Raw genomic sequence first — 22,572 nt, 5'->3', positions numbered from 1 at the left:
CACACCCTATCCTCCAGTAGGCCTTTGTCTGTTTCTGAGAAACCCCTGTCTTTAAAGTAGGCTACCAGGCTGCCCTGCCCACACGGGGTTTGTCCCTGCCACTACCAATATTCGGATATAGAATCGGATGTAACCAACAGATTCATTTGTAACTTCACCTTTTAGGCTATTAAATTCACAATTAAATATAGTACCCTACACATCTTTACAAACCCAAAATTGTAGAGGTTTATAATCTTTAAAATGCAAGCCAATATAGTTCTTCTGGTGGTGTTCAGCCCCAAGCTGTGCTGCATGTATCAAGCACCACTTTTTACATAAAGGGATTACCGCCATATACTTTTGTACCCATGCAAAGCACCACATGGTCGATCACTGCAATGGGATGCTGTGCTGCTGTGCGTTTGTTTTGTTTTTTTCTCCTCATTGCTTTGGTCAGAATAGTCCAGTCATAAAGATTGTTTAAATTGTGCCAGAAGGGCTGGAGTTATCTCAAGGTGGATAGGGTGGTGGATGACACAAGAGTATAGAGTAAAGCAGAGGAGAGGATAATTGAGTAGATTACAGTATAATGGAATGGAATACAGGAAAGGAGAGTAGAATATGGTAGAGTAACACTGGCACTTTATTGATCCCAGAAGTAATACCACTAGGATAGAAAATATATATATATACACATTTTACCCCCCCATTTCTTTTTTTTTTTGGGGGGGGGGGATTCTCTCTTCTATTGAGACCCCCGTCCCCCCTGATTCCAAAAGTGGTCATGTGACTGTGTTTGACGCCAAACTGAGAAATGTACGAAGAGAAAATGCATGTTCAGAGATTACATTTTAAGAGCACAAGTGTGAGTGCTGGCCAGATAAAGTCTATCAAAACAGGGGAATCAAAACCGTATCTGCGGAAGGAACAACGGTCTCTCAACCCTGACGTGCAAAATGAGAGATAAACTGTGTTTGAACAGAACATTAACGTTCTCTTAGCTCAAGTTGAGTGAGAGAGAGAGACGGAGTCGAAGAAACGGTTGCTAGTCACAGTTACCACCTTCTAGAGGAAGTGATGACTTCCTGAGTGCTGTGTGATAATTTAACTCGCTAGCTCTCTTGATCTCCTGTCCGCGTCAACACACAGCTCAGTGCGTCTCTTCACAGGTGCTTCTCTCCCAATATCACCATCATGGCAACCCAGGATGGCGTATCCACAGCGGGGGACAAGCTGCTGCATCCACCTGATCAGGCAAGAACCATCAGACTGTGTGGTTCTCAGTGTAGCATTGTTTTCTGAATGTGGGTTTTTGCTAGTTGTATAGGTTTCTGAATATGGGTTTCACGAGTTCTCTGGGTTTTGGGGTTATCTTAAGCAATCAATGACGTAAACATGATGATTTTTGTATTATTATTGAGAAGTTTTTTGACAGCATGCTTTCACTTGCTGAAGCACTGGTTACTTTCTTGAGAATGATATGTTTGTGAAAAGCAGTTACTGAGTTATGTTTACAGTGTGTGAGTTTTTTCAAAGAACAAGCTGAACACCAAATTGGTGAAGGTATGGATCTTAAGTAGCCTATATTCTGGTTTCTTAAACCCGATGACTGTAATATGACACTTTACAGTCATAAGGTTTATGTTATCACATTGGTCCAGAAGGTATTTTTTGGAGAAACAGTGTGTGGGTAGACGTCAGAAAAGTATGTGTGTACATTTATGTGTGAGTCAGTGTGTGTGTGTGTGTGTGTGTGTGTGTGTGTTTGCGTGGGTGCCTTGCATGTGTGTAGGCATCAGAAAGGTACAAGAGATCCCCTCTCATCTGATCCTAGATGTGAGCCTGATAGTGAGAGAGAGAGAAACAGAGAGGTGGTATCATAGTCTCTCAGTTCTCTCCACTGAAGTTTCCTTATTGTCTGTAAGGAGGAAGTCAGTCCTAACAGTGAGGGCTATAAACTGATTGTCACCCAGTTATTTGCATGGGATTGTTCCATTGTAAAAACTCAGATGTGTCTCAAACTCTGCCTCACTGTGCAGTGTTAACTAGCAAACCATAACAGAGAGAGATCCATCTACAGGCACCGGACAGTAGGTAAAGAGGGTGATCAGTTTTGACTGTGTCGTTTTTTTCGCCCTTTTCCATGCAGACTCGAGGCTCGACCAGGAACAGACAGGTAAGAAGCTTGTCACTGCCCGCGGGTCTGCCCCACACAACTGTGTGTCTGGTGCCAGGATTGAACATCTCTCTGTCTCTCTTTCTTTTTCTATGTCTTACCTTTTTTCTTCCTCTATTTCTCTCTTTCTCTATATTCCCCCCCCCCCTCTCTCACTTTTTCTTTTTTTGTATTTTTCTCTGTCTCTGAGTCTCTCTCTTTCTCTGGTTATCTCTTTTTCTCTGAGTCTCTCTCTTTCTCTGGTTATCTGTCTTTCTTTGGGTCTCTCTCTTTCTCTGGTTATCTGTCTTTCTCTGGGTCTCTCTCTTTCTCTGGTTATCCCTCTTTCTCTGGGTCTCTCTCTTTCTCTGGTTATCCCTCTTTCTCTGGTTATCCCTCTTTCTCTGGTTATCCCTCTTTCTCTGGTTATCTCTCTGTCTCTCTGCAGGGCTCCCCAGGCCATGTGAGGAAGCTGGGAATGACCAGAAAATTTAAAGACAGGAGGGTAAAGTATTGAAATAGCTCTTGCGCAAGTGTATGGCTGTTCATCACCAGACACTTCCTCAAAGTAAAGAGGACGACATCTCCACACTCGCCAGAAGTATGTGACTGTGCAGAGCAGGAACAGGATCAGAAATGGGATTCTTTTTCATGTTGTCTCAGGACTTGAAGGAGGACGAAAACCCGGAAGAAAAGGCAAAAAGACACAAGGAGCTAGAGGTGGCTGGCATCGTCACACACCCGCTTATATTCATCAAATCCTAATTACACTTTAAATAGGAATAAGCATGCATGCTTAAAGCATCTTTTTCTCCTCTCCCCTCCTGTCTCAGTTGAAGCCCCTGTATAAAGAGCTCCTATACACTATTGCTAACAAGCTGGGCAAGCCAGCCTCAGGAGAGATCTTCACTGACAGCCATCTTCAAAGTTACATCAGAGAGGTGAGCAAACACACATACACACGCACACATACACACAAACACACATGGATTGACTTACTGTTGTCACACTGTCTGTTTGGGCCAGGCCTTCTGCATGACCGAGTCAGAACACAGGAGTCTGATGGAGTGGGTCAAGAACACAGAGGTGAGCCTGGGTCTTCAGAACCTTCTTCTTTAGAACCTTCATCTTTAGAACCTTCATCTTTAGAACCTTCAGCTTTAGAACCTTCCAGCTGTGATCCATTCATGATGATCCCATCCATCCTTTGGGCCCACCATCTTGACCTGTCTCTCCATTACATGGCTTGTTTTATATTACCTGTCTTTCCATCACATGGCTTGTCTCTCTGTCACATGACTCTCTCTTTATCACATGAGTATCTCTTCATCACATGACTATCTCCATCTCAGCCTCCTGTTTACTGTCTGATGGCCACGTTGAAGGAGGCCAAAGACATCCTGGGAAAAGACATAAGTGGTACGCCCTCAGATCTCACACCAATCAGAAACAAGCCCCTGAGAGTCAGATGACTGAGACTGTAATTACAAGACAGCCCTGTCCACAGTGTCCAGTACTGTACATTGTAGTAAAGTACAATACGGTACAGTACAGTACATTGTAGTAAAGTACAATACAGTAAAGTACAGTATGTTATAGCATTTTGTGGTCAAGTGCAAAACAACATGTAACGTGTATGTGGTCAGGCTTCAGTGACCCGTACTGCCTGCTGACGGTGCTGGAGGATGAGAAGGAGAGCCGAGCGCGTCGCTCCAGACCCAATCCCCGCAAGGCGGTGGTGCAGGATGCCGCCACGGGCGAGAGAGTCTACCAGACGGAAATCAAGAAGCAGACCCTCAACCCCATCTGGAACCAGACCTTCGTACTGTGAGTGTGTGCGTCTGTCTGCGTGCGTGCGTGCGCTGTCTGTGCTGCGCGCCTGCGCGTGCGAGTGTCGACCCGTGCGCGTGTGTGTGCGAGCGTGCGATGGAATGTACGCGTGCGTGATTCTAAAAGGCTTTCGTTTCGCCCTCCTTCAGGGAGTTCGAGGACATGGCCGGGGCCAGCTTCCACATGGAGATGTGGTAAGATGACACACTCTCAGTCCCACCCTCGTCTCAGTATCCCAGCACCCGTAGCACATTTATATTTTTATATCAATATATTGGGGGGGGGGGGGACATTTTTACCAGATTTGAATATTGGGGGGGATGTGTCCCCCCCAATATGTATTATGATTACGGCCTTGCACCATGTACAGTGCAACAAGAGTAATATCACACACAACATCACACAGTACAATGCAAACAGTGTAATACTGTATCTGAAGTGAAACATGAAACTGTTGCAGGGTGCACGCACGCACACACACACACACAAACACACGCACACACTGCACAAACACATGAGTTGGTGTGTTCTACTCCACAGGGACAAGGATGAGGAAGTTTCCCTTGCTCAGAAACTAGAGGAGATCAGAACCAACTTTCATGGACTGAGGAGGTGAACGCTCTCTCCGCATCAGCACGACCTCCCGCACACACACACAGTAACACTGGGACGCTGGACACACGCACACAAACACACACTAACAGACCCACGCTAACACGCGCACACACACAAATAAAGACACATACTTCAACATACACACACTAACCCCTAACACACTACTCTAACACACACACACAGTCATTCTCAGTGTGACTGTTTCCATCCAGGATGCTCAAGGATGCCACGAAGGAGAAGGGCCAGGATGACTTTCTTGGCAACGTTGTGCTCAGGCTACAGGTAGAGCTTCACACACACACACACACACACACACACACACACACACACACACACACACACACACACACACACACACACACACACACACACACACACACACACACACACACACACACACGCACACACACATGTACATTGGAATGAACCTCAGGGTGTGTGTGTTGGTGTACGTGTGTGTGTCTGTGTGTGTGTATCTGCGTGCATGTGTGCCTGCTTGTGTGTGTGTGTGTGTGCTCCTTCAGGAGCTGCACTGCTCGGAGGACGCCTGGTACGACCTCCAGCCAAGGACGGAGACGTACCCTGACCGAGGCCAGTGTCACCTGCAGCTCAAGTTCATCCACAGAGAGGTGGGACTCTCCGGCGCGCCCCGTCGTCCACCGCCACCGCGCTGGACTTCTGTCATCCTTCCGTGAACATGACAGGAGCGCTGCGTCTGTGGCGCTGGGCTCTGAGCTGGCTTCTCAGGGGGAACACTGGGGGCAGTCGTAGGCCGTCTTGTTCCTCTGATAGTCACCCGTGAAAGAGGAAGTGGTCGGATGTCACAGTTCTCTGATAGCCACTTCCAGATATGATGAAATTCTCCCTGACTGCAAAGAGTATTATCAGTCACAAGCCTACTGTATTATTATCATCATCGTGTAAAAATTTTTCATGTGTTTTATTTATCAATCACACAGGAGTCCAAAAATCTATATATTATAAAGTATATATACTATATTTTTCTAAATAGTTAAATATGGTGTATACATTGGCTCCTGTGTATTGTTTTGATTGGCTGGAGCTATCTCCAGCTGCAGGGTAGTAAAGGTGTCGTGTCTTTGTCAGAGAGACGAGACCTTGAGCCCTGGCCGCAGCCCCTACATCAACTACTGTGGCATTCTGCAACAGTTCGTCCAGTCACACATCGCTAAGCAACTGGTAGGGGTGTAAACTGTCTTTGTGTTTGTCTGTCCATCTGTCTTCCTCTCTCTCTCTCTCTCTCTCTCTCTCTCTCTCTCTCTCTCTCTCCTCCCCCCCCCCCCCCCCCCCCCCAGTTTTCTGAGCTGCAGATAGGGGTCCTGTCTGTGACATGTTCTTGCTGCTTGCTGCTAAAGCTGTTCGCTTGGTAACTCCCCCCTCTTCTTCCCCCTTCTCCACCTTGCCACCCCCCCCCCCCCAGGGCAGTGGGACATGGAAGGGGGAGTTATGTGGGGAAGGACAGACTCTGCTAGAGCTCTACGCCACTCAGAATGACCTTTCACCTTTCCTTCAGGACTTGGCGTAAGCACACTCATACACACATGCATACGCACACTCATACATACGCACACACTCACACACTCACACTCATACACACATGCATACGCACACTCATACATACGCACACACTCACACACACACACATACACACATGCAGACACACACTCATACATACGCACACACACACACATACACACATGCAGACACACACACACGTGATTTCTTTGCAAATGATGTGTAATGTGTCTTTTGGTGCATGCATTTGCATCTGTGGTTTAAATGACTTACAGTATGTGTGTGTGTGGTTGACAAGATATTGCGTGAGTGTGTATGTGGTAAACATGATGCTGTGTGTGTATGTGTGCGTGTCTCACAGAAAGTGGGTATCCTACAGTAAGCTGTACCAGAGTCTGGAAGTGGACTCCTCAGTGATGTTCCAGCAGCTCACCAGCATTGAGTACCACTGGCACCAACAGGAACTACCCTACCAACAGGTACTACACTGTACGGTCTGGGTCCCCGGAAGGAGCAAATCTGGGATTTGTCAACTGAGTATCACTTTGGAATAATGACATGGCATACTGAATTGTTTCTGGGTGTATTAGTGTGTTAGTGAATAGCTCATTTACGCCTGTGTGTGTGTGTGTGCGCGTGTGTGTGTGACAGAAACAGGAACTAGGAGACTCCCTCCACAGCTTCCTCCAGTACGGCCTCTGTCTGGTGGCCAAGTACCGAGACATCTTCCCCCCGACTCCGAAGGCCACGCCCCGCCTCCACACGCTGCTCAGGTACCTGGCAGGAACCCCAATCATGGAACAGCATGGTGTTCATGCAGAAACCTCTAAATCTGCAGTCAAATGCTCTTCCAATATGTGTTGTGTGGGTTTTCTTTGAGAGTGTGTGTGTGTGTGTGTGTGTGTGTGTAGATGCATGTATGTCAGTCTTGGAAGTCGCTTTGGATAAAAGCGTCTGCTAAATGAATAAATGTAAATGTAAAATGTATGTATATATGTGTGTGTGTGTGTGTGAACATATGGATGTGTGGATGTGTCTGTGTGATTGTGGGCGTGTGTGTGTTTGTGTGTGTGTGTGTGTGTCGGTTTGAGAGCGCACGGCCGGTGTGTGTGAGAGCAGCAACTCTACCTCTGTCTCCATGCAGGATCCTGGCTCAGATCTGTAAGACCAAGGCGTTCCAGCAGCTGAACCCGGCCCAGTTTGACCTGCAGGTGGAGGTCAGCGACGCGGTCCAGGTGAGGCCTGCTAGGGGGGGAGGGGGGTGGGGGGTGGGGGGGTTGTTGGGGGGAAACAGAAACGGGGAGAGAGACATGTACCCTTGCAAGACATTAGATTCACTTAGCAGGCACTTGACGTCAAAGTGGTGGCGATAGACGGCCTCCATTCAGAACCGTCATCAGGCTCCTTTATTTATTCCTCTCGTCCTCAAACACGTTGTTAAAACGTTGTTTGTGTGGATTTGTCTCCTCAGTGCGGCACACAGGAGTGGTTTGCCATCCAGAAGGGCTTGCACCAGCCCATGACTAAGGTAAACGCATGCCTCCAGCTGTTGGTGTCAAATTAGGATTTACAGAAAGCATGAATGAGAAGAAGGAGTGGAAATTGACTTAGAAGTGACCAGGAAATTGAGATGTTTGGTTCGTTTTTTCTTTAGATATCACATTCATGGTATTACATTACAAGACAATTGGAAGACAGATGGTTGATCGAATGAATTTGCTTATGTAATGTTCGTGGATGAAAAAAACTTTATGTAACATTACCATACACATTTCTAAGAATTGTTATAAACTTGTTTGTAGTTACAATGTTTTACTTTCTGTCTCCATCTTTTCTCCCTTTCCTCCCTCAGGACCTGTCAGAGACTGTGAGCGCCCTCTCCAGGCTGATTAGGGAAGTGCAGGAAGACATCTCAAACAACAAGGACACTTGGAACCGAGTGTTTGTCAGGTAAAGAGAATGCGTCCATTTAGCAAAGACTTTTACCTAAGCTACGTACGGGGTGGGGGTGGATTCAAATCTGGGATCTCTTGATGTGTGAGTTTTACTCTCTCCTCCACAGTGCTGTCCAGCTGGATGCCTTTACTGTTGTCTATCAAAAGCAGGACTCTCTGGTAGGTGACAATAAGACATGTTTTACTATGTTCTGTTCAAATGTTGAATATGAGAATATTATTATTCATATTAATAATACCTCCCCTGCCCCTTTCCTCTCCTGTCCTCCCCTCTGTCCTCCTCTCTTCTCCTCTCCTGTCCTGTCCTCCTCTCTTCTCCTCTCTTCTCCTCTCCTCCCCTCTGTCCTCTCTTCTCCTCTCCTCTCCTGTCCTCTCTTCTCCTCTCTTCTCCTCTCCTCCCCTCTGTCCTCCTCTCTTCTCCTCTCCTCTCCTGTCCTCTTCTCCTCTCTTCTCTCCTCCCCTCTGTCCTCCTCTCTTCTCCTCCCCTCTCCTGTCCTCCTCTCCTCTCTTCTCCTCTCCTTCAGCTAGCTGGAGAGGTGCGGGAGACCTTGTCTCTTGTGGAAGATCACATGGACCAGTCTCTAGCCAACAACCTGTTTCCTATCTACCTGAGCCTGCAGGTCATCCACAAAGACAAGGCCTACCTGCAGAAGAGGTGGGCGGGAACCTGCTGCAGACTGGAACCATCACGATTATCATTACAAATATCATTACAATTACAAGTACACTTATAGAGCAAACAATGGATATTGATATGATCCATGGTTTAGAGAGCAAACCTCGTATATGGATTTGGTATCCATTACTTGGATCCAATAATAACAATTCAAATGTGACTTTTGAACAGTAATGATAGTATGGTTGTTACGGTTACAGGGGTAAATTACTGGAGCTGACCAACTTCCATGAAGGGTTCCGTGAGGCCCTTCCCTATTGGTTGAACAAGGCCTTCATCACCACCCAGACCAGGGTGGAGAAAGCTGTCCAGGTGGACCAGGTGAGGAGCTCACGGCGTCTCCACAACCCTCATAGAGCCAGAATGGAGATGATGTAGCGGTTCTGTTTGCCACGGGGCCAACTAAGTCTCAGTCACATGTGGCCAGTGTTATTCTACCTTTAGGTCGTGTAATATACCCTGGATGTGGAGCACGTCCCAGACTTAGTACAGTGCTTCTACTCTCTCAACTCTTCCCCTCTTTCTTTCTGCTCTTTGCTTCTCCATCTCTCCCCCCCCCCTCTCTCTCTCTCTCTCTGTCTCTCTCTCTCTCTCCACCCTGTCTGTCATCCCTTTTCCTTGTTCTCCCTCCCTCCCTCCCCCACTCCCTCCCTCTCCTTCACCCTTTCCCCTCCCTCCCCCCAACTCTCCCTCCCTCTTCTCCCTCCTCTCCCCCCTCCCTCCTCCCCCCCAGCTCCAGCCCCTGCAGTCGGGCCCCGTACCGATCAAGCACAGCTCGTCCGCGGTGGACCTGGTGGCGTGTGTCCAGCCCGTCTGCCAGCTGTGGGAGCAGCTGTCCTGGCCCGACCCCGAGGAGGCCTTCATGCTCATGGTCAAACTCACCGAGGTAGACGCCAGTCCTCTGACTCTCCGTCTCCAATTCGGCCTCTTTCACTCGGCGTCCGACTGCCTCGAACTCGAACTCTCTGACTCGTACTCTGCCTCGAACTCTCCGACCCTACTCTGTGTGTGTTTTCAGGATGTGTGTAAGATCGTGGTGACCTACTGTAGCATCCTGAAGGAACGGGTCAGGAAGCTGTCTGAGAACTCAGACCACGGCAGTGCCATCAACATGGTGAGGAGACCGAGAGGAGGGAGAATGTAGAAAGGAAGGGAGAGAGATGGAGGGGAAGGGAAAGGAGAGGGATGTAAAAAGTCAGGTGGCTGAGCGGTGAGGGAATCGGGCTAGTAATCCGAAGGTTGCCAGTTCGATTGCCGGTCATTGCAAGTCTGCAATGTTGTGTCCTTGGGCAAGGCACTTCACCCTGCTTGCCTCGGGGGAATGTCCCTGTATTCACTGTAAGTTGCTCTGGATAAGAGCGTCTGCTAAATGACTAAATGTAAATGTAAAAATGAATAATCCCTTTCCCCTCCCCTCCCCTCCAGCTGTGTGTAGTGGTCAACGACCTGGAGCACCTGCGCTCGGTCCTCACCCGCCTGCCGGCGCAGCTCAACTGGGATGGGCTTCGCGAGCGCACGCGTCACGTGATCAAGGAGGTCCAGTTTCACAACACGCTGCCGTCGCAGCTGCTGCACGCCCAGGGGGTTCTGAACCGGGAGATCCGCTCCGCCGTGGACACCCTGGGCCACAGGCTCAACACCGACATCGAGAAGCACGTACGCAGCATGTCCGGCAGGGGGAGACTCCCCTCCAAGTCCACCGAAGATGTGAGGAAGTGATGTCATTCCGTTTCTGGTTGGAGCATTGTATCGTGGTGGTGTTGGTTTTCTCATGCTGAGGGGAGTTCTGGTATACTATCCTCTCCTCTCCTCTCACCTCCTCTCCTCTCGCCTCCTCTCCTCCTGCAGGCTGTGGTTCCTCTGATGCGGTACCTGGAGAAGGAGCTTCAGTACATGCATGAGAACCTGGTCCAGGAGAACTTCAACAGGTACTTGAGACACCACCGCAGAGGGTTAACCTTTGTGTGAATGTCTGAAAACAGCTTGCCATGTCCTCTCTCCTCCCCTCCCCTCTCCTCTCCTCCCCTCCCATCCACCCCTCTTTCCCCCTTGTATGTTCTCCCCACCCCACCCCTCTCTCCTCTAGACAGTCTTGTTGTGTTTTGCAGTGTTCTCATGTGTTGTGTCTGTTCTCTACCCCAGCCTGCTAACTCCTCTGTGGACTAACTCAGTGAAGTGCCTACACCAGGTGGCCACCCAGCACGAGAACAGAGAGGGCCTCATGGTCTTCTGTCAGAGGCTGCAGTACACACTCCAGGTTAGTGCACACACTCCAGGTTAGTGCACACACTCCAGGTTAGTGCACACACTCCAGGTTAATGCACACACTCCAGATTAGTACACACACTCCAGGTTAGTGCACACACTCCAGGTTAGCGCACACACTCCAGGTTAGCGCACACACTCCAGGTTAGTGCACACACTCCAGATTAGTACACACACTCCAGGTTAGTACACACACTCTAGGTTAGTGTACTCCTGGTTATTTAGACTCCAGGTTATTCATTTCCATGGTGTGCTTATGTTGTTTCCATGGCGTGTTCAGTGTTTCACAGTCGAGAGCAGTGCTTTCATGGTGTGTTTCGTGTGTCAGTGTCTAGAACAGTGTTTCCATGCCGAGGGCAACGGGCTGCCTCTGGACATCCTTCACACAGATGACTACAAGGTGAGGAACAGAAACACCCCCGATGAACCCGGAGCAGGTTCTCTCTCTGTCTCTCTCTCTCTCCACCCTGTCTGTCATCCCTTTTCCTTGTTCTCCCTCCCTCCCCCACTCCCTCCCTCTCCTTCACCCTTTCCCCTCCCTCCCCCCAACTCTCCCTCCCTCTTCTCCCTCCTCTCCCCCCTCCCTCCTCCTGCCATGTGAAGTGTTGTTTGGGTGTTTCTGTGTGGGCGAGTTGTTTACTCACGGTGGTCTGGCCTCCTTGTCACCTGCGGCAGGTTCTGAAGGCCTACCTGACGCACAACTCTCTCAGCAGCCAGCAACTCATAGAGAAGTTTCTGGAAAGGAAGGTCTGGGAACAGGTACAGCCGTTTGACAGTGTACCTCTCTACGGCATGGGCTTGTGTGTGTATGTTGGTGCGTGTCAGAATGTGTACCGTAGCGACAAGTATGGTGCTGTCTACAGCTATCTACAGTGTTTGTGCTCACGCGCGTGCGTGCGTATCTGTGTGTTTGTATATGTGTGTGTGTGTGTATATGTGTGTGTGTCAGAACGTGTACTGCGGTGACAAGTACGGAGCCGTCACCCTGCTGGCGTCCTACAGGAGGTCAGACCAGAGGCTGCGTGTGGAGGTCCTCAACGCCAGCAACCTGCTGCCCATGGACTCCAACGGTGAGGCCCCACACACACACACACACACACACGCACTCTCACTCCTACACAGCCAGTGACACAGTGACACAGACATTGACACAGACAGTGACACAGACAGTGACGGCTGGCTGATGGCTGCTCTCCTGCAGGTTCCAGTGACCCGTTCGTGGAGCTGTGTCTGCAGCCGCGTCACACCTTCCCTGAGGTGGAGCCCCGCCGCACCGCCATCAAGAACTGCGACCTCAACCCACTCTTCGACGAGGCCTTCGAGTTGTGAGCAGCACGGTTCCTCCACCTCTCTCTCTCTCTCTCTCTAGAGGAACCTCGCCTCAGGAAGTCTGCTCAGATAACGTTCTTCATGGTTTTACCTTTTGCAGTTGTAATCTCGTTCCTTCCTCCCTCTACACTCCTCATCCCTCCCTCCCCACTCCTCATCCCTCCCTCCTACCCTCCCCACTCCTCATCCCTCCCGCTCCACTCCTCATCCCTCCCTCCTACCCTCCCCACTCCTCATCCCTCCCTCTCCACTCCTCATCCCTCCCTCCTACCCTCCCCACTCCTCATCCCTCCCTCCTACCCTCCCCACTCCTCATCCCTCCCTCTCCACTCCTCATCCCTCCCTCCTATCCTCCCCACTCCTCATCCCTCCCTCTCCACTCCTCATTCCTCCCTCCTACCCTCCCCACTCCTCATCCCTCCCCACTCCTCACTCCTTATTCCTCCCTCTCCACTCCTCATCCCTCCCTCCCTCTCCACTCCTCATCCCTCCCCACTCCTCATCCCTCCCTCTCCACTCCTCATTCCTCCCTCCTACCCTCCCCACTCCTCATCCCTCCCTCCCTCCCCACTCCTCATCCCTCCCTCCCCACTCCTTATTCCTCCCTCTCCACTCCTCATCCCTCCCTCCCTCTCCACTCCTCATTCCTCCTTCCTACCCTCCCCACTCCTCATCCCTCCCTCCCTCCTCACACCTCCCCACTCCTCATCCCTCCCTCCCTCCCCACTCCTCATCCCTCCCTCCAAGCCTGGTGTCCCTGGAGCAGTGTCAGTCCCCCGGAGCGAGCCTCGTGGTGACGGTGTTGGACCACGACACTCTGAGGACGGACGACTTCGAGGGCGAGGCCTTCCTGGCGCTCAAGGCCGTGCCGGGGGTGGGGGGCGGGGCGGGGGGGGACGCGGCGGACGCCACCCCTGCCAGGATCCACCTGAAACTGATCCACCCCAAACCCAACGGTACCTCCCGACCACAAACTAAACATTTAACCACAAATGTGTATACAGTATCTAAAACCATGACAGCTCTCCTTAAATCACAGTAAACTACACACCTCTCCATAGTAAACTACATGTCTGAATATACTACTTGTATTTCAACATTTCCCCATGCCAATTGCACATACATCTATACCAAAACACCCTTCTACATATCTGTCCATGAGACTAGCGTTACACATCTACAGCATTTTGAATGTATGTTTCAATTCGTTTCAGTTGAATACTACTTTCATAATAAATGAATGAAAAGTAACTATTCACAATTCACCCTCATATTCTAACATCCAATATGACAATAGGACATATTCTAGAGTTCACTCTGTATTCCCCAAAATGTACAGTAGTAGTGTGTCTGATGTGTGTGTGTGTGTTCCAGATGACAGTATCCTGCGGCTGTTGGAGTCAAGGAGAGGAGAGAAGGACGTCCAGGTGTTTGTGAAGAAGCGTCGCCAGCGAGAGAAGCAGTCTCAGGAGGAGAGGGCCTCGGAGTGACGCCCAGGAGGAGAGGGCCCAGGAGGAGAGGGCCCAGGAGGAGAGGGCCCAGGAGGAGAGGGCCCAGGAGGAGAGGGCCCAGGAGGAGAGGGTCTAGGAGGAGAGGGCCCAGGAGGAGAGGGCCCAGGAGGAGAGGGCCCAGGAGTGACGCACACGCTTTCTTTCAAAAATATACATTTGTTTTAATTGCTCTATTCCAAAACCGAGAGGAAAAGACACTGTATGTAACTCTGGGGTTTTGGGGTGGTGTAGTCTGTGTGCTCAGGGAGAGGACGGGAGAGTCACAGTGATAGATCATGAAACACTCTCCTCAAGTCCCGTACACACACACACATACACACACACACCATCTGAGAAGGAACTTAAGCCCCAAACTCACAGGCACTTGGATAGATCAGAGACGTGATTGGATAAGGGGTTGTGACGGATTATAGAATAGTGCCTTCTGATAGGCCGGGTCCATTTTTGGTCAAGTTGCTCACACCAATCAGATTCTGAGATCTACGCCAGTGTCTGTAGTGGGCGGGGACTCGTGAGGGGCTTGTTTGGTATCCATGGATACACAGAAATGCACACACCTCCTATTTACCTGTTTCCTGATACCTAGTCCAATCAGGGTCTGAGAAAGGTATGACAGCACAGAGCAATGTAAAATTAAGACAACCTATGAAACAAGGTGACATATAAAATCACAACAAAAAGAAATTGTATGTAAAAAATAAAAATACAAGTGACTGATTGTTAAGTAGAAAAAAAGGCTTGTCGTTTTGAACTACATGGAAAAAATACATGCCATTTCAAAGCCTACATAGATGTGACTGAGTACAGTTGTCTTTTCGACTGATTGCGTCATCATGCTCCCCATTGTTCAGTTTACTAAGAAGAATCTGACCACGAATAAAACCTGAGTCTTAAACAGAGCCCATCTGTTCCCAACACGCATTCCTCCTCCAACAGCACACCCTCCCACATTCACATGTGCTTCACTACGAAACCGGGACAACTTAACATTTAGAAAACATTCGAAAAATATATATGATAACATAATAAAGAACCAACCGAAAAAGCCAAGGTTCCCCAAAACTCCGACAGGATGGCCCACCCATTTGGCTAGAGCGTTATGGAATAGTTGTCTGGATAAGGCTGAGCCGCTGGTTAGTTGGTGCATTGGGCCCGAACACACCTGACCCTGGATCAGCCCGGTCGGGTCCCTCCTGTTGGGTTCAGTCAGCCTGTGGTGAGCTGAGATGATCCTGAATCAGCTCTTACGACCCGAGTCTCGGTACTGTATGTTAGTCTCTGAAAGGAACTGCTGGCTGACCTGAGGCCAATGTGAGGATAAAGGGCTGGTCTCCGGGCTTGTCTCTGGGTCAGAACTGCTGGTCTGGATTCAGAGGTTAGAGCATAACAGACTGCTGGTTAGTTGGTCAATTGGTGGAGAAGTGTCCGATCTGACTGGATGCATCTCAGCTTTTTTTTTTTGTAGCTAGTACCACATCAGCCACATCGGAAGCTAAACGATGGCTAGCTCCCAAGGAGCTAACGATGGCTAATCTGATCTGGGGTCAGTCCTAGAGGATGCTCGGGTCATAGCCCTGCCTTGAGAAGGCCCGGAGGCTGCTCTGGGATCAGTGACAGGAGGGTTTACCGGGCTGGTGGGTCATCCCCAGGTCAGATTAACAGACCTGGGGGCAGTGTCGGGGCCCGGGTTGGGGGGAGGGGGTCAAGACAGCGGTCCGGGGGTCTGGTCGGAGCAGAGGGGGCAGCCCCTGGAGAAGCAGGCGTCACAGTTGAGGCCGTGTCCACAGGGGAGCGTGACGGAGCCCTGCTCCCCACACGCCACGCAGCTCAGCCCCTGCTTCCGGTACACCACCTGGGGGGGGGGGGGGCAGGGAGGGAATTAATGAGCGACTGAATAAATGTGCGTGCGTGAGTGAGTTACAGCGCGAGTGACATTCTGATATCACCAGACAGGGTCTCCGCATGGGGGGAGGAGAGGGGACTGACCCGACGAAGTTCGTTTTACATGAATGCGTTCGTGTGTGTGTGCATATGCTGAATGTATGTATGTGTTTGTGTGTCTGTATGTGTGTGACTGCGTATGTGTGTGTTGTATGTATATGCACGTGCCCAGACCCACCTGCTCCACGGCCTGCAGGCAGGAGCAGAGCTGGGCCTGCAGGCTGAGGACTGACTCCAGGGGCATGTGCTGCAGCAGCTGCAGCTGGCCCAGCGCCTGGTGGGGGTTCTCCCCGCGCCGCAGGCTCTCCAGCGCCCCCTGCAGCAGGGAGGACTGCCGCCGCGCCTCCTCCTCCGCCTGGCGCCCGCGCTCCGCCTCCAGGGCCAGGCGGCCCGCCAGGGCTCGCGAGTTCTCCGCGTCCGCCTTGAGCACCTCCCAGGGCTGGGGGGAGGAGGGAGAGGGGGGAGGAGGAGGACGAGTAGGGAGAGGAAGAGGGGGAGGAGGAAAGGGGACAAATGGAAACCGTGAGGACAGGCTTGGGGGACATTTTCAAAGCAGTCAAGCCACTCCAGTGTTTCAGGTACTGGGTCGGAAGGGACACACACACGCGCGCGCACGTACGTACCTGTGGGGTGTGTTTCCAGGTGTGGTCCCAGTGCTTGAGGGTCCTGTGCGCGTCGTCCAGCTCCTGCCTCAGCCTGCAGGGGTCGGGGCAGGTGGGGGAGGGCAGCAGGGTGGGGGGGGTGCTGGGGGAGGCCTGCCCCGAGGGGAAGTGCTCCCAGATACTGCTGTTCATCCCGTTCAGGCCTGGACACACACATATACACACACATTACACACATGTAAATACCCCCACACAAACTCACATTACACATTATACACACATGCACATAAGAGCACACATTACACACATATATTACAGACACAAACACACAGTAACAGCACACAAACACACATCACACACACACATTAGCACACATACACGGTTCGGATACATCTAGAACAGGTAGACCCCCCTGCTCACACTGAGGCAGGTTGAAGGTCATGTGACTGAGTTCCACCAACCTAAAGAGCCGTGCGACGGCCCCAGGAAGCTGCTCTCCGATTGGCCAGGCTGGGACAGGTGGGCGGAGAAGAAAGGGGAGGGGTGTGTTCTGGTTGGGGGAGAGGGCGAGGGGGGGGTGAAGGGGATGGAGCTGCTGAGGGATCCTGGGATGTTGACGGGCGCAGAACTCTGAAGCTGGTTTCCTCCTGTGTGACATCATATCCTGTTACAGCAACAGTGTCTTTGTAAAGTGTGTGCCTGTGTGCGTGTTTGCAATGCGTGTGTATGTGTAATGTGAGTGTGTGTGTGTCATACACACCTAGCATGACCCCTACGGAGCTGCTGTCCAGACTCCTCTCCAGGGCCGACATGCCAAAGTCATTCAGGTCCAGATCATCAAGGGCAGACTCTGTCAACACACACACACACACGCATTAGAAACATACACACAAGCACACATTACAAACACACACACAGACAAGACTACGTTCAGACCGCTTCTTCGGCCGGCATGCAGACTGACCTACGACGGACTCGACGGTGTCGCTGGTGGGGTAGAAGGGCAGGGCGTTGGCGTTCATGCCCGAGGAGAGGCCTGGTCCTGGGGGGCCGGGAGGGGCCGGGCTGGGCGGGGTGGCAGCCAGGCTGGAGGGGACGCTGGAGGACAGACTCAGAGGACTGCCCACCGGCAGGAACACCAGCAGGTCCTGGAGGCAGGAGGACCACCGCTTACACCACTAGGATTATCGTTCCATTTGAACATTTTGTATTTTGAACGTGTTGTTGTTTCAAAGGGGTTTCTGTCGAGAGGATGTGCTGCATTGCTAATGGCTGTAGCAGCTTTATCAAGAGTAGAGATGCAGGGAATTTGATCTCCACATTCAGACTAGGTCGATACTGCTCAATGTTTACATGGTTTAGGTTTCAACTGTTTCGTTAATACATTGTATTCTCTGGAATATTTGTCTACACTGTTGTTGGGGAAGAAGAAAATCAAGCATTTTAAGGCAAATAACTGCATTTGACAACAAACGTTGATCTTTAATTGGAATATTTGAAATGAATCCTACATACGAGTACCTGAAATGTACTAATATTGTTATTTGTCTCTTTGAAGCGAGACTTAAACCAAAAGACAAAAGCCGTGAGTGTGTGTCCGTGCGTTTGTGGTTTGTGACTAGGGTGGAAGGTGTCTACCTGTTTGCTATGAACCACTGCCATGTCTCTACTGCGCTGCTCCATGGCAAAACCCCTCTGCTTCGCCTGCAATCAATCAAAAGGGATTTGATGTGACTTACTTGTAAACATAGACAGACACCATCCTTCGACTGGCCCCTCTGAAATACTGCTCGTATAAAACAGAGTGACTGTCGACAGACAACTAGGCACTCAAATCGCTTCCCAGATTCCTACGTCAGTTAGAACATTGACAGCTGAAAATTCCAGCCAGCAGATTTGAAGTTACGTAGCAATTATGTAACAACGTGAGTATTATAATTTTGTTTATTTGTTTTATTTAAAAGGGACCATGGACAGTTAAAAACATAAATGTCAGCATTCGATGCACCATACTAGATAATAGCTTTGAACTGATTAACATCTGTAGTTCCTTAGCACCACCCCCACCTCCCCCAACCCTGACCACCCCACCCCCAATCTCACCTGGTCTTCCCTCTCGAACCCGGGGGCTCTCCCGTACCCCCCCTCTCCAGCCCAGGGGGACAGGGGCTCGCCCCCTCCACACACGTCCTCACACATGGACAGCACCCTCCCCAGGATCCCCTGCTCCGCCATGCAGCCCCCTCCGGAGGGGGAGAAGGACTCGCCCTGGGAGCCCGGCCCCAGGCCCAGGCCCCCTGGGCTGGAGGGCACCTCTTGGGCGGGGTGGGGGTCTGGAGGTCCGGGGTGAGGAGGGCAGGAGGGCTCTTCGGTGATGGGGGGCTCTGGAGTGGGAGAAGGAGGGATGGAAAGAGAGAGAGAGAGGGGGAGGGAGGGAGAGGTGGAAAAGAGACTAAATAGATAGTAGTGTCATTGTGTTCAGGGTGTTACTGTAGAAGGTTAGGGTCAGAATTGTGGGTGTTCGGGGTCTTACTGTCGAGGTGGGCGAAGGCACAGAAGGGGCCCCTGGGACAGCACCCACACTGATGCATGTCGTTACACTTGGTAGATTTATAAATCTGGACACAAACAAGAACAACACCCTCCATTACAGTCTTAACTGAGTTTGTATGTTTCTGTGTGTGTGTGAGTTTGACTATGTATTTGTGTGTGTGTGTGCATACACACTTCAAAATTGAACTGCTGCTCGATGGTGCATGTGGATACGTGTGTGTGTGTATGTTTGTGTATGCATGTATGTGTGTGTGTTGACCTCACACCTTAGGATGGAACTGCTGTGTGTGTGTGTTTACCTCAGGATGGAACTGCTGCTGTGTGTGTGTGTGTGTGTGTGTGTGTGTGTGTGTGTGTGTTTACCTCAGGATGGAACTGCTGCTGTGTGTGTGTGTGTGTGTGTTTACCTCAGGATGGAACTGCTGCTGTGTGTGTGTGTGTGTGTGTTTACCTCAGGATGGAACTGCTGCTCTGTGCGTGTGTGGCAGTACTGGCAGCCCTCTGATCCTTCACACTTGCTGGGATCTCCCCACTCCTCACTGTGTTTCACCGATGGACACGGTAACGCTCTGAACACACACACACACACGATTCCTACTCAGACTGTACGGTCCATTTCACTCGTGGATGATTATAATAGTAATTATATACTTAATTTCCAATACGGCGTGTGTGGGCCGTACCTGTATTTGTGTTTGTGTGGGCTGCGCCTCCTGTCTTTGCTGTTGTGGTAGTACGGGCAGGCGTAACCTTGGCGACAGAGACGAGGCGGTTTTTTACACAGTTCCGTCTTGTAGTGAGACAGAACATAGGTGGTGTCTGAGGGGGAGTAAAATAGAAGGAGAAAGTGGAGGAGGGGGGGGAGAGAGAGAGAAAGAAGTAGAGAGACAGAGAGAGGTCATTTGAAACTGATCTTCTCAGCACCACGTGTGTGTGTGTGTGCGTGTGTTTGGTGTGTGCATGTCTGTGTGTGTACCTTGCCATCGTGGCTCCTCACTCAGGATCTTCTCGATGAGGGCAGTGCTGGCTGCTTGTCCCGACTGTCCGTCTCCTCCTCCCCCCCCTCCTCCCTCCCCCGGCCCAGAGGCCCCCTGGGAGTCCAACACCTGCACCTCCCTGCAGAAGGACACACACACACACACTAATCAGGGTCCGCATACTCAATCACACACACAATAATGCGCACACATGCGCGCTCACTCACCATTTAGAGTCCACACACACACACTAAATACGGTCAACACACGTATATACACACACTAATCACAGTCCACACACACACACACACTCTCTCTGTACTCACTGATCTTGCCTGTGGCAGTCCCCGGCGGCGTACCTGATGTCGTAGACGGGGCAGCGCAGGTCATGTGACCCGTGGGCGAAGGCGCAGTGGGAGCCGTTCTTGCTGCAGTGGCCCTTAGAGTCCGTCTCGTGGATGCAGGAGCCCGTCTTGTAGTAGCGGAGGTGGTACCTGCGCTCCGTGTCCCCCGCCGTCCGGTGCAGGAAAGGACATCTGACACACACACACACACACACGAGTAAGCAGAGGCAAGCAGGCAGATGCACACATGCAGGCAGAGGCCCACACACACAATCCTTTTGGTTGATGAAAAATGGTGTGTGTGTAGAGTTAGGGATGGACATGTCCTATTCTTCAGTTGAACCCGTAGTACAGATGACATCCGATTATAGATACTAGAACATGCCCCTTACTGGGCTTATGTTCTCTCAACTCGGCAACATTAAAGCACAGACAGTCATTCAGTCTCCTGCATTTCCACACCTCATGAATCATTGATAAACAAGTGTCAGCCATATCACTGGTGTGCATCATTCAACATCAACACCTGTGTGTATGTGTGTACGTATGTGTGTATGTGTATGTATGTGTGTGTGCCCGCTGTTGATGGCAGGTGATAACATGTCAGCACTTCTTCATCTGTCCCTACATAACAGCCGTGCTCATGACAACAGCGAACAGCCAGCCCACACAGCAGTCCCTCTGATCAGCGTCAGTCGAAAGAAACCCGTTAACGGCCGTGTCTCCCGCTGGAGTCCTGCTTACTGACCCAGGTGGGCTTTATTATGCAAACTGGCCTGAGATGAGCTGTTAACGAGCAGTTGGTGAGGTGAAGGTTCTGGAAAGGACAGGGGATGAGGCCTCACAGAGAGAGCCAATCGCAACCTCGGGCGTGCACAGAGTTGGGACGCGACTTAGGAAGGTCGTCGAGACTATTGTTGTCACATGACACCCACAGAGGGTGTGATGTAGAGTACTCTCCCTCTCCTTCCCCCCACAAAAGTTCTAGTGTTGAATGGAGGAGTCAAAACAGAATTCACGTCTGTTATGACATTATTACATTATAGGGTGCCCATGTCAAAGGGAGTTGGTTTACACACGCTATGCTTCCATATGCCCAGTGCCACGACACCTCCCTTCTCTCAAACCACAACCCCCCCCCCCCTCTCTCTCTGTTCCTCCCTCCCCCAGGCTTGGCCCACACTCACTCGTCTCCTTCGGGGCAGGTTCCTGTGCCCTCATCATATTTGGTGCAGTAGATGTCTGGGCTGTAGTTGAAGGTCCCGTCTCTGCGTCGCATGGGCCTGCGGCGCCGCTGGTTAAGGAAATGCCAGTAGAAGCAGGCGAAGGGTCGGTGCTGGGTGCACTTGTGCTGCACAAACAGCGGACACTGCTCGGTCCTAAACTCCTTCAGGTATCTTGGGAGGGAGGGGGGGGGGTCAGAGAAATTGACCAAATAGTGGCAAAGTTAGGAAAAGGGAGTATAGTACCAGAGTTTTTGTTTTGTTATAGCATCAGTAGACAAATATGATGGTAACTAATACTGTACACTGTAGAAACCTGAATAGCACCGTTCCCTCTCATTCATTCACGTACACACATTTGTGGACCTTGCATTATATAATCAAACATTACAGATGACAGATGAGTGCATACAACTTTCGTTATTATTGCTGGCTTAAGGGAACAAACCGAATTGGAACCAAAGACCTAAAACTCCCAACAGTTCCAATCCACCGCTCAATTCTGGGTAATACCAACTCGGTCTTTTTAAGTAGGCCTTCATGCACTACACTAGCTAAACTTACAACGTTAAACATCAATTGCAAGCTTATTCGATTCCCCCAAAAAGTTGTTGTTACACATACGACCTGAAAGATGAACTTATTTCATATTTTACAAGTGTGTGTTTTGGTACGTACGCCAGTGCACGTGAGATTGTTGTGTACATGAATGTCTACGTACGTATAATGTTGAGGTTTTTCAGGCTGTACGTGCAGAACGTTAGCGGGAGATGTAGATCCTCCAGCAGGAGACGGGGAAGAGGAGGAGGAGGATGGTCCGCCGGTGGTCGTAGCCCCCGTAGAAGACAGGGGCTGCGTGTGTGTTCTAGACATTTTTTTTCCTGTTTAAAGCTACTCAACCTGCTTTCTATACCTACAAGCGTCGAAATCCGCATTCTTGACTGATGTGCGCTTGCGCAGAATGTAAGGAAATCGAAGCGTCACGAAGTCAGTGATGAACTATGGGACATGAAGTTTCAGGTCGAATCAAGCCGTTAAGTAATTTCAACCGGTATAAAAACGGAATATCATCTGGTAA

The 22,572-nt window shown here is 50.6% G+C and overlaps 2 protein-coding genes across 4 annotated transcripts; one reads left to right on the top strand and one right to left on the bottom strand.

The window, feature by feature from the left end:
• Positions 1 to 1,124: 1,124 nt before the first annotated feature.
• Positions 1,125 to 14,380, top strand: unc13d (unc-13 homolog D (C. elegans)). 3 transcript variants are annotated; one of them, XM_067244550.1, is made up of 34 exons: positions 1,125 to 1,236; positions 2,132 to 2,158; positions 2,586 to 2,642; positions 2,801 to 2,857; positions 2,971 to 3,078; positions 3,164 to 3,223; positions 3,490 to 3,556; positions 3,784 to 3,964; positions 4,117 to 4,161; positions 4,508 to 4,579; positions 4,795 to 4,864; positions 5,107 to 5,211; positions 5,690 to 5,782; positions 6,024 to 6,124; positions 6,480 to 6,597; positions 6,770 to 6,891; positions 7,263 to 7,353; positions 7,590 to 7,646; positions 7,971 to 8,068; positions 8,181 to 8,232; positions 8,598 to 8,728; positions 8,950 to 9,070; positions 9,483 to 9,635; positions 9,768 to 9,863; positions 10,175 to 10,456; positions 10,598 to 10,677; positions 10,892 to 11,006; positions 11,343 to 11,414; positions 11,690 to 11,773; positions 11,964 to 12,084; positions 12,216 to 12,339; positions 13,091 to 13,299; positions 13,718 to 13,805; positions 13,954 to 14,380. In XM_067244550.1, exons 1-34 carry the CDS (start codon positions 1,177 to 1,179, stop codon positions 13,979 to 13,981), a joined length of 3,345 nt encoding a protein of 1,114 aa, XP_067100651.1. In that variant the 5' UTR covers positions 1,125 to 1,176; the 3' UTR covers positions 13,982 to 14,380. The 3 variants fall into 3 exon arrangements, with proteins under 3 accessions (XP_067100651.1, XP_067100649.1, XP_067100650.1); XM_067244548.1 differs by having other exon boundaries at positions 13,939 to 14,380; XM_067244549.1 differs by lacking the exon at positions 13,954 to 14,380 and having other exon boundaries at positions 13,718 to 13,928.
• Positions 14,381 to 14,520: 140 nt separating this feature from the next.
• On the bottom strand, positions 14,521 to 22,405 carry unk (unk zinc finger). The gene is made up of 15 exons (XM_067244551.1): positions 22,216 to 22,405; positions 21,459 to 21,668; positions 20,287 to 20,463; positions 19,927 to 20,066; positions 19,634 to 19,769; positions 19,402 to 19,519; positions 18,931 to 19,015; positions 18,501 to 18,781; positions 18,036 to 18,101; positions 17,362 to 17,545; positions 17,158 to 17,247; positions 16,859 to 17,044; positions 16,419 to 16,600; positions 15,974 to 16,234; positions 14,521 to 15,706 (listed from the first exon to the last, which is right to left on the bottom strand). Exons 1-15 carry the CDS (start codon positions 22,365 to 22,367, stop codon positions 15,557 to 15,559), a joined length of 2,418 nt encoding a protein of 805 aa, XP_067100652.1. The 5' UTR covers positions 22,368 to 22,405; the 3' UTR covers positions 14,521 to 15,556.
• Positions 22,406 to 22,572: the final 167 nt, after the last annotated feature.

Source organism: Osmerus mordax, chromosome 10 (genome assembly GCF_038355195.1).
Source record: "Osmerus mordax isolate fOsmMor3 chromosome 10, fOsmMor3.pri, whole genome shotgun sequence".
NCBI lineage: Eukaryota > Metazoa > Chordata > Actinopteri > Osmeriformes > Osmeridae > Osmerus > Osmerus mordax.
Note: the sequence above shows the minus strand (reverse complement) of the source record. Positions and strands in the feature narration are given on the sequence as shown.